Raw genomic sequence first — 13,559 nt, 5'->3', positions numbered from 1 at the left:
TTTTTTTTTTTTAAGATTTTATTTATTTATTTGAGAGAGGGACTAAGAGTGAGAAAGCACAAGCAGAGCGGGAGGGGCAGAAGGAGAAGGAGAAGCAGGCTTCCCACTGAGCGGGGAGCCCGAATCGGGGCTCAATTTCAGGACCCTGGGATCCTGACCTGAAGCGAAGGCAGACGATTAGCTGACTGAGCCCCCCAGACAGCCAAAATAAAGTGGCTTTGAATAAGAAACATTTTGCCCCTGATGTTTGTTATTAGCCTGTACATACAGGAAATGTTTGCTAATCTTTGATTTACCACAGAGAAATCTTCATGAGCCCAGTGAAGCTTTTATTTTCTGTTTGATTTAGCTAGAAATACTGTGGGAATAAATACAAAATTTCCTTTTCCTAAGAACTATGACTAGATCCCATGCATGTTTGTTAGGTTAAGCTGTTCTTTCACTGAGCACATACAGTAAGTGCTTTTTCTGGGGTTGATGCGATGAATTTTGTCTGCCAGTCATGGGCTTCCCCTAGTTTGGAGGGTGGCAGTTCTCAGTGAGGAGTTCAGGGCAGCATGGTTTACCACATAATGATCACGTTAGGACGCCTCTCTTCCTGATGGGATAGTGTTACATGTGCTTTTTGCCTTTCCCTCCCATGCAGTCTTTTGGGTTCCATGTTTCCTATGCCTCGAGTCATCTATGCCATGGCTGAAGATGGACTGCTATTTAAATTTTTGGCCAAAATCAACGATAGGACCAAAACACCAATAATTGCCACGTTGACCTCAGGTGCCATTGCTGGTAAGAACTGGAACTAATCCCACCTGCCAGTATTTTAACAGTTGAGTTACTGCTAGTCCCTAGGGAAATACCTTGAATTGTGCTGGTCTGTGAGAAGTTAGAGCTGGTCTTCTTAACTTTTGGTTTTCACCCTTGGAACCTGATTTCCTGCAAGATAGCCACCCTTTTGACTAAAGGCAGAGGCCAGTTTTACAGAGGATGTGATGGAATTCTCAAAAATGTTTGAATTCTTTTATTATAATTATCTTCTCATTGGACAGAGCTTGGAACACACACTATCCCTACAGAGCCACTTGTGTTTCCCGTTTTCTGAATGTTCCTCAGTAGACTTTGGTGGGATGACATCTTCTTGCATGGTAACAAGCTGGAAGACTGTTTAGTTAGTACTGGAAGTTCATTCTCCGTGTCTCTTAGCCTGTGGATCCTCAGGGTAATGAGAAGCCCTTAAGATCAGTGTTTTAGGAAATGTGCTACCTGTTCTCCAGGAGACATCGGGGGTGTTGCTGGGGAGGCCGATTGCTATAAGTTTATAAATAATGGCAGGCTTAGAGAAGATTCATCTTATCAAGTATCAGGTTCCCCACCAAGAGGACAGTTTTGACAGCTGAAATCCATACACAAAGAACCTTGGGGCTATGTGATATTCCAGGGGCCCCTGATTAAGAAAAGGGGAGCATCGAAGGACTGTGCTATTGGTTTTCTATATTTTCTCCTCCAATAATTGCTTCTTCCAGCCCCAAGAGACAGTGATAATCCAGCCTGTTGTACAGAGAGGTTAAGTGAGGGGATATACCCACACCCAGGAGACCTGGCTCTCGGTTCCTGATTTGTTTTTATGCCAAAGTGGCTGGTCTTTTTGGGATATTAGGACATACGATACCAGTTCACCCTCTGTACCACAGGGACTAGTCAAATAGCCACTGGTAAGACATTTGACAATCTTAAATGAATGGATTGTTGTTAATAGTATCTACCCCTTTAGCAAAGTGTGTTTAGTATTTTGGATTAATGTCACATAATGAAAGAAAGCTAGTTTTTCATTATTTAACAAATTTGTTGTGTAATTGTACATTTTTTTTTTTAATTGTACATTCTTGACCATGATCTCAATGGTCAGGTTAAGGGACACCATATGTCAGAATATGACCAATATATTTAAGAGATGAAGAACGGGAACTAGTTAATGTTCTTTCAGGATTTATATGTAATTTGAGCATATTAAAGACTGGCCTTTAATTCCCTTCCTGTGCTGATCAGGGGAGCTCAAACTATAATCTTTAAAGTGACTATAAAGTACGTGCATTCACCAAACCAGGATTTACTCTTTCTTTTCATTTGGCAGGAGTGGTCAATGGGTATTTGGTTTTCTGAAATCACCCCACATGGAAAAGGTCTGGCTGGAGTTTCTTTGTGGGTGGGGACATAGGCATCTGCAGCCTGCACAGCTGGACACTGTTCTGACTATCCAGAAGGCCCGGCATTGCTCTTTGATCCTGTTATCTACCCTCAATATAAATTTGTTTTAGTTGGAATAGTCCGTAGGGGCTTGAGAAATATTTGTGGAAAAGGAATGGTTTTGTGTTTCTGTTTTAACTTGTGTCGATTGCCTGTGATTTGAAAATACCCCAAAGTAGATCTCTCCAAGTTGTTTAAATGGGAAACCGGACAAGTGTACCCATATAAATAGAGAGATAGACTCTCACAAAAATTACAAAAGATTTTCAAATAAGCATGCATGTTGTAGATTTTTATAAATGGGGTCATGGTAGAGGTACCAGTATTGTTTGGAGATAGCACTGCTTTCCATACTCAGCTCTCTGGGTTAGGAGCCCCTGTGGATCCTCCCAGAGCACTGGACTTGACCTCATCCACCTACTCATCACTGTTGCCTACTGATGCCTGTGTTGGATGATATACTCGGGGAAGCTGGAGACTCTCTGGTCTGCCCACTTTGATGGTGTACATCTTTGCTGGGGTGCGCTGACCAGCGTATTCTCAGTGCGTGCCAGATGGATGATGAATGAATGGGTAGGTGATGGCCGAATGGATGGATGGGCGATGGGTGATGGATGGACAGAGGATGGATTGATCCATGGACGACGGGTGGATGGTGTGTGGGTAGATGGATAGATAACATGTAACTGTCTATGAGTCTGCGCAGTGCAGAGAAAGACGCACTGGGCTCCACCACAAGAACCTAGTTGAGATCCTGACTTTTCCACTTCCTAGCTGTGTGACCTTCGATAAGACTTCCAACATGTCTGACTTCAGTTTCTCTATCATAGTGTAGTGATAGCTTGCAGAGTTGCCATGACGATCAAGAAAGGTCATGTTCATGGAAGTGCTCTTCATATAAATGTTAATTATTGCTACTATCTGCTGAGGACCGTTAATGTGATTTAATCCTGAGTATTTCTTCTCTTTAAGCAATGTCGTCACAGTGTCTTTCCATGGAAAGGGCTGGGGTGAGGAAGCAAGTAAAAGCAGCTCCCCCTGTATACCCTGGATCGTGGGTGGGTGGTGGTTCTGGCTATCTGTGATTGTGGGCCATCTGTGGATCCTGATGCTTGTCTCCTCCTCAGCTGTGATGGCCTTTCTCTTTGACCTGAAGGACTTGGTGGACCTCATGTCGATTGGCACTCTCCTGGCTTACTCTTTGGTGGCTGCCTGTGTGTTGGTCTTACGGTATGTATGGCTTTTCCGGATTCCATGATACATAGTGAAGATGTACCCAATTAGCCTTTTAAAAGTTCAGGTTAATGATTTATAAGGTGTAATTTCAGGTTCTTGTTAGTTCCTTTGGGAACTGCCCTAGAGAGTGTGGGATTTGGTGGTTGAGAGTCTAGTCACAGAAAACATCATTGAAAAGAGTCAGGGGGCTCACCTTTCACTATCACATGCCCTCATTTTTCTGGCAGGATGTTAGGAGGAGGGAGGTGATAGGTTCTCAGCCCAACTGTTGGGCCTGGTCGAGGGAATAGAATTTTTGAAGGCTTAGGGTAATGATTTCAGTTTGGTCCAGGGTCTTAGCTTGGAGGGTACGGGGGACTAATCCTGGTCGGAATTGGGAGAATCCTTGTATGATTCTTAGGGCAGTGCTGTCCTATAGCAACACCACAAGCTGCCCCAAAAGGAGTCAGTCCCAGTACATGGCATTGACTGGCCGAGGTGAATGTTGAGCAAGACCTCCCAGGCTCTGGCCATGTCAGCTTTGTGGACGCTGGGCCAGCCCCCTGGATGGCTGAGGTAAAGCAGTTCAGGGCCCAGGAGTGGTGCCCTGTGTTCTCAGCTCCCTCAGTGTCCCCCTTCCCAGGCACAGCCCTGGGCTCCAGTTGTCCTTTGCTCTGAAAGGACAGGGTTCTGCTTCCCCACTACCAGGAAAGGCTCAAGGGAACATTTATCATGAGAATATGGAGTCATGGAGACTCAGTGTTGGTCACCTGGGAAAAGCCTCATTACTTCTTTTCGGGCATTTATACTGGCAAGGTCATTTATTCCATTTGTCCCATTTCAGGTATGCTTAGCACCTACTCTGTGTAAAACTTGGGCTGAACCTCAGCTGTGGCCATGTAGCATTGGCTAAAACTAGTTTGCTAGTTCTGTGACCGTTTATTCCATCCTGAGGGCTCAACCCTGGAGTCTTCTCTGAGGTTCTCCTTATACTCTCATTTGACCAAATGGTGTTGACATAAGTGAATCAGTAAAAAATGGTTAAATATCTTTATGCTCACACTTAGATTAGATGCAAAATAATTCAGAAAGCACTCTGGTTTTCGTCGCTGGTAGAAAAGATTGGAGCTCTGTTCATTTTGGGTGGGAAGATAAGGAGGCCTCGTTTAAAATGAATGCTTTACTTGCAGGAAGCTTATGTCTTGGAAATCATGCCACAGGCCCAGTCTTTCGGCCAGCTCTGTAAAGTTGTTTATTCTAAGCCGTTTGGAGTTTTAAAAAGAAATTGATGCAGTTAAGTCTCACAAAGAGAATTTCTCAAATCCATCAGCTTGCCGACACATTTCTCTGGCTCTTGGCACCAAACAGGATCCTAATGTCACAGCTTCCTATTTCTGTTTGTACTTTTAGCTCCCTTCAGCTGTAGTTTTGTTGGAAGTGGCCAAATATTATAAGCATCCAAGGGCCAGTACTACTACTCAGAGCAAGGGAAACCATCTCGGGATATTCCTTTGGGCTAGTTCATGGGGAAGGTCAAGTTGCCTCAAATTGAGACCCCAAGGAGGAGGGTATTGCCCAGAAGCAGAAACAGAAAGAAGCCGAGGACTCAGATCTCCTCCTCTGTATCTACTTTGCCAAAGAATGCATCGTTCTGACCATCTTCTTCCCATTTTATGCCTTGTGGGCAATTTACCTTTGAAAGCTTACTAAGAACTTGAGTCAATATGTATTCTTTTGCCCAATGAAAGCACATTTTGATGGTCACACAATACCTTTCTTTACAGGTATCAGCCAGAGCAACCTAACATGGTATACCAGATGGCCAGAACTACCGATGAGCTCGATCAAGTGGACCAGAATGAATTGGTGAGCACCAGTGATTCCCAGACAGGCTTTTTACCAGAAGCAGAACGGTTTTCTTTGAAAACCATACTCTCACCCAAAAATATGGAGCCTTCCAAATTCTCCGGGCTAATTGTGAACATTTCAACCAGCCTCATAGGTAAGAGCCTGCCCTTCCCTGTAAGGTGTTTGGGGTCCTGCTTGTTGGTATTGCAGGGTTTCTTGTCCCGGGTGGTGGAGGCAGGTGCTGGAAGGGATAGAGATAAGCATCTGTCTTGCTCCTGGACTGTGATGTCAGCTGCTCTGCCCTTACTGTAATTGATGGCTGCAGAAATGGAGCCTCCCTCTCCGTGGGTTTTGGGGCTATCTGTGGGGATCTGAAAAAAGATTGAATTGCACCCCTCTCTCCCTCCTTCTTAGCAATTCTTATCCTCACCTTCTGCATTGTTGCCGTGCTCGGAAAGGAGGCTCTGACAAAAGCGGAGTTGTGGGCCATCTTTGTGCTTGCTGGATCTGCCCTCCTCTGCTCCCTGGTTACCATAATCATCTGGAGGCAGCCTGAGAGCAAGACCAAGCTTTCATTTAAGGTGAGCAGCTCTGCCCACACAGAACCTCCTGGTAGGCTCTGCGGTAGGTGCCCCAGATCCCAGGCCTCCTGCGCCCTGCGTGAGCTCTGCCAGGCCAGGCTGTGTGGAGCAGAGGGGCTGGCCGGCCAGCCCCAGGGACAACGGGTGGGGACCCGACCCTGAAAGAAGGCACCCCTCCCTGCCGTAGCTCTTAGGTGTCAGTGACGCAGCTCACTGCTGCGGTAGCTCACATGTGTCCATCTAACATATGTGTCTGGCACATCGCATTACCAAGCCTTGGAGGTGACCAAGGTGTCTGCATTTTAGCTTACACAAGTAATGAAGTAGTTCAGTGTTGGAGATAAGGAGAAGTCCCTCTTCTAGCCCCTTCTTAAACAGGAGATTAGCAAGAGGGGAAAATTAGAGTAGAGTACACGTTGGCCCTTGGTAGCCTAGAACCAAACCCCCACCTATTAGAGTTTGCCGGTGCAGGGGTGCGGCTGTGCATATGTGTGTGGGTTGGGGTGCACTCACCTTCTCCTCCCCATATAAAGAGCACAGTCCATCTGTCTCGGGGGTAGGGGCTTTTCTTAGGGCGTTTTTGTTAAATGACTCAAAGGCAACGCCCCCTGCACTCCACCCCCTACAGACTTGACAGTGCACCCCCCTCGCCCCACTCTTCTTTGCAGGTGCCCTTCCTGCCGCTACTTCCCGTCCTGAGCATCTTTGTGAACGTCTATCTCATGATGCAGCTGGACCAAGGCACGTGGGTCCGGTTTGCAGTGTGGATGCTGATAGGTATGTGAGGTCAGGGTTTCACTGTGATGGCCTCTCTTGAAGGCCCCTCTGCCCCAGGCCCCGAATCTGTCTATGTCATTTGTCTTTTCTACAACTTGTGCCTCTTGTCACTGAGCCTCTCTCATTTCCAATCTCAAAGCATAATGAAAACACGTGTAGTCAGGGGTTTTCCCTCAGTGAGGAGCTCTTGTACATTGTGGGTCTCCCCTCCCTTTCAGATACTTTTCATTTTAATTGCTCTTGCCTGAGCTAGTTATGTCATGGCAAGAGTTGAAGGTAACAAGAATGAGGCAATGGTCTACTGTTGTCAAAGCACCAGTCTATCTCCCTGGACCATGACCCTCCCCAGCCCAGCAAGCCCCTGCCCACTGGCCCATGTGGGAGGTTTGGGGTCACCGTTTAGGTGCTGGCCCTGTTGTAGGTCGCCCGTGGCCTACCCCCTACCTGGGTATCCAACCCAGGAACTGCAGGAAATGGACTCAGGCTCCTTCCTCAGTGCTGGTGACCAAGGAGTTTCCTCTCACCCTCAGTGTTGGTGACAAGAGCTGTAACGCCAGGACTTTGTTTCTGCCAAAGCCTCCGCCCTGGGTCACCACACTTGGGGGCAGATAGCTGCCGCCTGGAGATCCTTCTCTGCAGGACTCACATTGTCTGCAAAGTGTGGCTTGCAGCCGGTTGGACAGACGTCCCGTAGAGCCTTCCTGTGGGAGAGCTGGTCAGTGTGTGCAGTCGTGTGTGATGGGCACACATTCCTCCACACCGCAGGGTGAGGTGCTCATTCCCCCGCGATGGAGGACAACCCCTGTTTTAAGCGTACCAGACATGAGTCTTGGGCTCCAAGCCGTTAGCTTAGTTCCAGGGCTTTGAGGCCTGCCCTCCTTATGTCTCTGGCATGAAGGTTGCCTCAGGGCCAGACGACCGCAGTGCTTGAGTGGATGGTTAGAAGCTCAGATCTCTGGGCCCCACCGAGGGACCTCTGGAGTCCCGGACACCAGAACAGACTGAACTCCTGTGTTGCACACGCTTGCAGGCGACTTGAATGCTGCCTCCTATCTAACAGCCACATATGTAGAGAAAACAGAGACAGTGGGCCTCCGGAGGCCGTGCGAACAGCCTGGGGAGCCGTGATGCCCGTTGGAAATCCCACCCTGGCAGGGAGCAGCACGAGCCCATCAGGGGCCCCAGGGCACAAGCTGGGTGGTAAGCGGATGCAGCTGCGGGAGCAGCACTCGTCCTGGGGCCCCTAGCCTAGCTGCTCCCCCTGCTCAGTATCCAGCCCAGTGTGAGGCTCTCCAGAAGGGCGTGTGCAGGTAGAGGTGGGAGAGCCACTTTTGCAGATGTTAGTCAAAGTCGTGTCATTTCTCCGAGGGCAGAAAGTTTGCCCATGAGGGCTGCTTGTGCTGGGTTCGGGCCCAGGACAGGCAGCGTGGAGAGGCTTTCCTGGGTGGGCTCCTCCACCGGCTGTGTTCACATGCGCGCTCTGCTCTCGGCCTGCAGGCTTCATCATCTATTTTGGTTATGGTTTGTGGCACAGCGAGGAGGCGTCCCTAGCCGCTGACCAAGCAAGGACTCCTGACGGCAATTTGGACCATTGCAAGTGACACGCAGCCCCTCCCTCAGAGGTGACCACAACCCCGAGGGATGCCCGCAGAGGTCCTGGGAGCACCTCACTCTGTCCACCAGTGCGTCAGGACCCACCCACATCTACACAGCCCCAGTGCAGCAGACACTGCAGCTACCTGAAGCGCAGCCTTAGCCCGCAGCCCGTGTGTCCTGCTTAGACTCGCTCCGCAGCAGGTGTGCGAGGGCCCGTCACCTCGGACAGCTCCCCAGCAGGGGCCGCTTGGCCACAGCTAGCCACCGCGGCTCCTAACACCCCTCTGAACATGGAAAGCGGCCCCGTCCTCTCCATCTCCGTGTGCATGCTGCTGTGTGCTCAGGCAGAATGGAGGTCACTGTTTCTCGTCACCTTGGGAATCCGGGCCTCCCTCCCTGGGGACCATTCTGGTATTAAACATGTGCGCACTCCAGACTCTCCATAGCCATCTCCCCATGTGGCCCCCAAGGCCGGCCGCAGAGGCAAGGTGAGTACTCCAAAACATACATCCCCAGCAGTCTTGCCCCCGGAGCCAAAGGACAGCAGTTTACTTTAAAAAGGAAAAGCAAGACTGGTTTCCTTCTCCCATTCCTGTTCCCTGCCTTGCTTCCAGAAGAGGTTGTGAGGACTGTAAGCTCTCTCCTCCTTCCCCTTCCAGGCAGGGGTTTCGCTGCTTCACCAGACAGCCCCGCACACTCCAGTGGTGCTGAGGGCAGGCGTTTCCGTCACTGACCAGGAGGAAGGGAGCGCCGCTGTGGGGACGAGGCAGCAGGACCAAGGCAGGGCCGCCTCTACTCCTGGTGCCCACGTGTGGGGACCTCCCCCAGCCGCACTCTCTCGCTCCAGGCCCCAGGCCGGTTCTGGCTGCTTCTGGTATCTCTCGCCAACAGTTGTGTGTCCCAAGCACCTGGAGTGTGGCACTGCATTCCTGTGGGACTGGCCTTAGATTAGTAGAGCTTAGAACGCTGTATTCTGTGGGTCTTTGCCAATCACTAAATCCTGCCCTCTGATCCTTGTGGGTTAGCATCTCGAGTCTTGTAAGGTTCTCAAGGCAGGTGTCCACTCATTCTGAGGTGACAGTGGCCGGCCCCCCTCGCTGCTTCTGGTCCCAACATGATCTGTTTGGCCCCTCCTTAGATAGAATCAAACCGAGTCCTCTGTTAACATCTGCAAATCACTCCAAATTAAGTTGGCACTTAGTGTTAACTTGGAAAATGACCAAATATTTCCTTGGTGTGTTGTTGCAAGCGTGGGGTCTGCACGTGAGAATGTGGGGGTCATACTGCTGTCCAAGCGTTGTGGGTTTGTATCTGGATCGTAACCTGGCCCTGGACCCCCTGCCTCTGTCAGTCACAGAGCCAGCTTGGGTCCCTGCAGCTCCGTGCTCCGTGCTCCGTGCTCCCTCCTCGGACCCTGCAGCACCCTACACTCTCACCCACTCTGCAGAGAGGAGGCCAAGGAAACGAGAACACTGACGCAGTCTTCCTTCCCATGAGAACGTGACTTGGGAGACAGAAGGGCCTCACGTGAACTGGAGGGGAGGGAGGAAGGCATGTGGACACTCTAGAAAATGTAAATGCTGCTTTGAAGCTCAGACTCCCACTTCTTCCTTCTTATCCGACCTTTGACACAAATCTGGTAGAAATAAGCCTGGTAAATTGACGGCACTTGTCTGATCTCCCTCAGTAGGTTCGGAGAGAATTGCAAAAATTTGTGGACCAGCCAAATGGCAGGGTCGGTCAGTGGAGGGCTGGTGGGCCGGTGGCCAAGAGCTTGGCCTCTGCCCCAGGCCCTGATCACCTGCCTGGAAGCTTTATTCTAAATATCATTTGTGAATGTTATAGAGGGAGGAGCATAAGGGCTCAGAGCAGGGGTTTCCAAAGAAAGGTATTTAAATTTATGTAGATTGGTGCTGTATAATATTTTGATAAATATTAACTTATTTCATGGGGTTTTGGTTGTCTGCTGTCTTCTTAGAATTTGTTAGCTATTTGTTTGCTTGATTTGTCTGTTACTTTCCCACATAGGCAAAGAGAACTTGAGGGAAATGTAGTATATGAGAAAAGTGTAGGGGAGAGAGAGAAAAAAAAATTTTTTTTTTTACTTTAATATCTTTTTCTGGCTGAAATTTCTGTGCAAGACAGCAGGCAATAGACTGTATACAGATGACATTTCAGCTGGCAACATGTCTCCTTCTGCCGACTGACAAGGTGTGTTCGCCGATGCCATCCCACGGAATGCGAAGCTCCTGGAGTGGGAGGGTCCTCCTTCCTCACCCCAAAGTGGGAAGTGCCTCCAGAAGCCTCGGAAAAGGACACCTGAAGGTTCCGCAGAGAAATAGTTGTCATGGTCACTGTGCTTTTATGGAGACTAACTTCTGTTCAGTTGCCAGGGGTTTTTTCTTCTGTGTATGAGGGTGGTAATGTAAGGAATGATGTTTGGGGTCAGTCTCCCCAGCGCTGTTAGGCTTTTTTTTATCCCATCCTTCATTCCTTCCCCAGAAATAAACACATACACGCGCCGGGGCATGCACACACACAGGCAAGAAATAACCACCAGAAATGCCCAACAATTGGCCTCCCTACACCCCAAGCGAGAATATGATTATCAGTTCCATGGCTTGGCCAGTATTTTCTATACCGTCAGAAATTCCACACTTCTAGAGACATGCCCTTTGGAAATGTTGTGTCTGCTTTTATCTGTGGCCCAGTCGCAAATAACCATATTGGTAAGACCCATTTGTGTCAAATAAGCCCCCCTTCCTGCCTCCCGAAGTGCACTTTGCCCTTCCTGTTTTTGTGACCCCATGAAGACTCACAGAGAAGCCAACAGCGGGGCCCCAGGACCTCTGCTGAAGATTGAGGAGTGTGAGGGGTCTCCAGGGAAGCAGTCCGACCCCGTGGGCCAGTGAGGCTGAGCCTGCTTCCTGGAGGGGGCCTTGGGCAGGAGATAGGGCCTCTGCACTCCCCTCACCCCACCCTACCAGCTCACACCCCTTCCACCCAACTTGGGGCCTGATTTGTTTTTCCAAACCTGTAAGAGTAGATAGGGCCATTTTTCCTAGGGTGTTTTGGAAAGACTCTAAATCAATACTGTTGTCAGAACCTCTCCCTCTCCAGCTCCCCAACCTGTGGTTTGGTTCCACTGAGTCATCTCTCTTAAGAGATCGGCCTCCTGGTCCTGTGTGCTGTGGTTTGGCTATCACAGGCTGCCTGCCTGTCGTGTGTGCACTCTGGGGGCTTCAGGAGCCCCCAGCTCTCGAGGCTCTGGCACACCCCGTTCTGTACCTTTGGCACAGCCTGTGTGTGCACCTGGCTGAGGCCCCTGGCCCTTGCTTGTTGGGCTTTGTGCATGGCAGTGGGCACGAACTGAATTGCATGCCCTCCTCGCAACACCCAGCGGGAGTTCAGAGCTGAGTGAGTTCTGCAGTCTGCCCGGGATGGTCTCTAGCCTAACACCAGCCACGGCTGTGAGTCCAGGGTCCAAGGGTGGGTTCCTTGGGTGAGTGTGGACATGCCTCGGAACGGCCCCAGCCAGAGTATAGACGGACTCAGGCATTTTGGGGCCATCACCAGGAGAGGACACCTGCCAGCTCTGTGCCGGGACCGTCTTCTGATCTGCGTGTCTCACTTGTATACATCTCATCAAAGCTGATTGTCCTGTCAGCACCCAAAAGCCGTGATCACCAAGATGGGAGTGAGGAATCTTCGTGCCGGGCCCCGTCGCCGATGTGTTCTAGCACGGACAGAGATGTGTGTCTGCAGGCCTGTCCACACTCTGCTGGCCATAGGTGTGCAACGTTTGTGTGCCTCTGTGTGGAACTGTTACAAAGTTCTTGGCAGATGGAACTAAATATATGCTATGTATGGTTGTTCTGTATAACTTCAGATATATGTTTGACATCATAATGAGAGTATTGTATGTAAGGCTCCTCAGGGAGTGAGATAGACATTTTGTCAGACTCCTATGGACTTTTTTTTTGGTAATGAAATGATTCATTGATCCAGTGGTGCAAGAAGCTACACTCCGTATTTCATCATCATAGTTATGATGCCTGATGGGTTTTTATGGCAAAAGAAGAAAATGTCAACTGACTTTGATATTCGTCACTATAATCCAGAGTCTTTCTGTGCCCTTTGCTTCATTGAGCAGCAGTGCTCTTTTGAGTGGGACACGGACCGGCCAAGGGCCTCAGGGCACAGTTATCAAGGAACCCCCTCCCCCTGACCCCGATGGCCCTGTAGGTGTGGGGAACTGCCGGCCTAAAAACCCCCATGAGATCAAGACCTTGGCTGTGAAGTCCAGCAAATTGATCTTCTCAGGGTATGAGCAGGGTCAGGAAGCAGGGCTGGGAAGATGTGCTTTGACTTTGTTAATTAATTAACAAGGTATACGATGTTGTGTTTCTCGATGACAAACTTTTTTAAGTTTGGGACTTATTTTCGATTTGAGAAGTTGTAATATATATTTAAAGTAAGTTTCCCGCTTAAGTTGTGCCTTCCAGCATCGATGGGTCTAAAGCATGGGATGATGATCCCAGTGAGGGCTGGTTTATTATCAAACCCACAGAGCTGTGGTTTCTCCAGTAAACTTTTTCTTCTACTGAACATGGAGCCATTATTAAAAGAATTGTGTTTCTTATTATGTAAATTGTATAATATTTTTGCTTGTTTGATGTTCTATTTTTCTAATAGTTTTCTTATAGTTTCTTATAATTGTAATACTAGATTTAGAATCTGATGCCCACTGCAAACCAGGCTGTCTCTGCTGTCCTCTCCTGTTTTTATTTTAAGGACAAGCGTCCATGTCCATCACCTTAAAAAAATGTGAAATTCTGCTCTGTATCCCATTTTTGCTGACAACACTGTATGTTGACAACTTCCTACTATATGTTGTAAAATCAAATTATTTTGTGGTACAGTATCTCATGCTTCTGCCAACTCTAATAAATTCTATGGCTTTGGCATGCACAGTGTGATCTCAAGACTCCCCCCGGTAGGGTCCCCAAGCTTGGCAGCGCCTCACAGAGAGTTCCAGATCCTGCCCTTTGCTTCTTTAGCAGCCTCTGTTTCTCCACAGCCAGATGTTGTAATGTTTCATTGGCCTTGGGGCATTTGGTGCAAATGCTCATTCCAAAGTCCAGTCCCTCAACCAGGGAATCCCCCAGCCCTCAGTTTAGGATCCTCTCATGCCATCTCCCCACCTCCCACTCCTTCCAGACCTGGCTTGGGTTTGAGCGGGGCTGTCTGTGCACCAAGATTGCTGCCCCCCAGAGGCATAAAGCCGCTCATCCCCCGAAG

At 49.1% G+C, this 13,559-nt stretch overlaps 1 protein-coding gene across 5 annotated transcripts in view; it reads left to right on the top strand.

Annotated features, from left to right (window-relative positions):
* SLC7A1 (solute carrier family 7 member 1) overlaps positions 1–13,229 on the top strand; it is a 79,185-nt gene extending 65,956 nt beyond the window's left edge. For all 5 annotated transcript variants that reach the window (XM_044249526.1, XM_044249527.1, XM_044249530.1 and 2 more), the window contains exons 8-13: positions 647–786; positions 3,369–3,471; positions 5,241–5,458; positions 5,719–5,885; positions 6,554–6,662; positions 8,160–13,229. In XM_044249526.1, the coding sequence (XP_044105461.1) occupies positions 647–786; positions 3,369–3,471; positions 5,241–5,458; positions 5,719–5,885; positions 6,554–6,662; positions 8,160–8,263 (841 nt within the window). In that variant the 3' untranslated portion in view covers positions 8,264–13,229. The remainder of the gene's footprint in view (positions 1–646; positions 787–3,368; positions 3,472–5,240; positions 5,459–5,718; positions 5,886–6,553; positions 6,663–8,159) is intronic.
* The last annotated feature ends 330 nt before the right edge of the window (positions 13,230–13,559 follow it).

This window comes from Neovison vison, chromosome 5 (assembly GCF_020171115.1).
Source record: "Neovison vison isolate M4711 chromosome 5, ASM_NN_V1, whole genome shotgun sequence".
In the NCBI taxonomy this organism is placed as follows: Eukaryota; Metazoa; Chordata; class Mammalia; order Carnivora; family Mustelidae; genus Neogale; species Neogale vison.
This window is presented reverse-complemented; position numbering and strand designations above follow the sequence as displayed.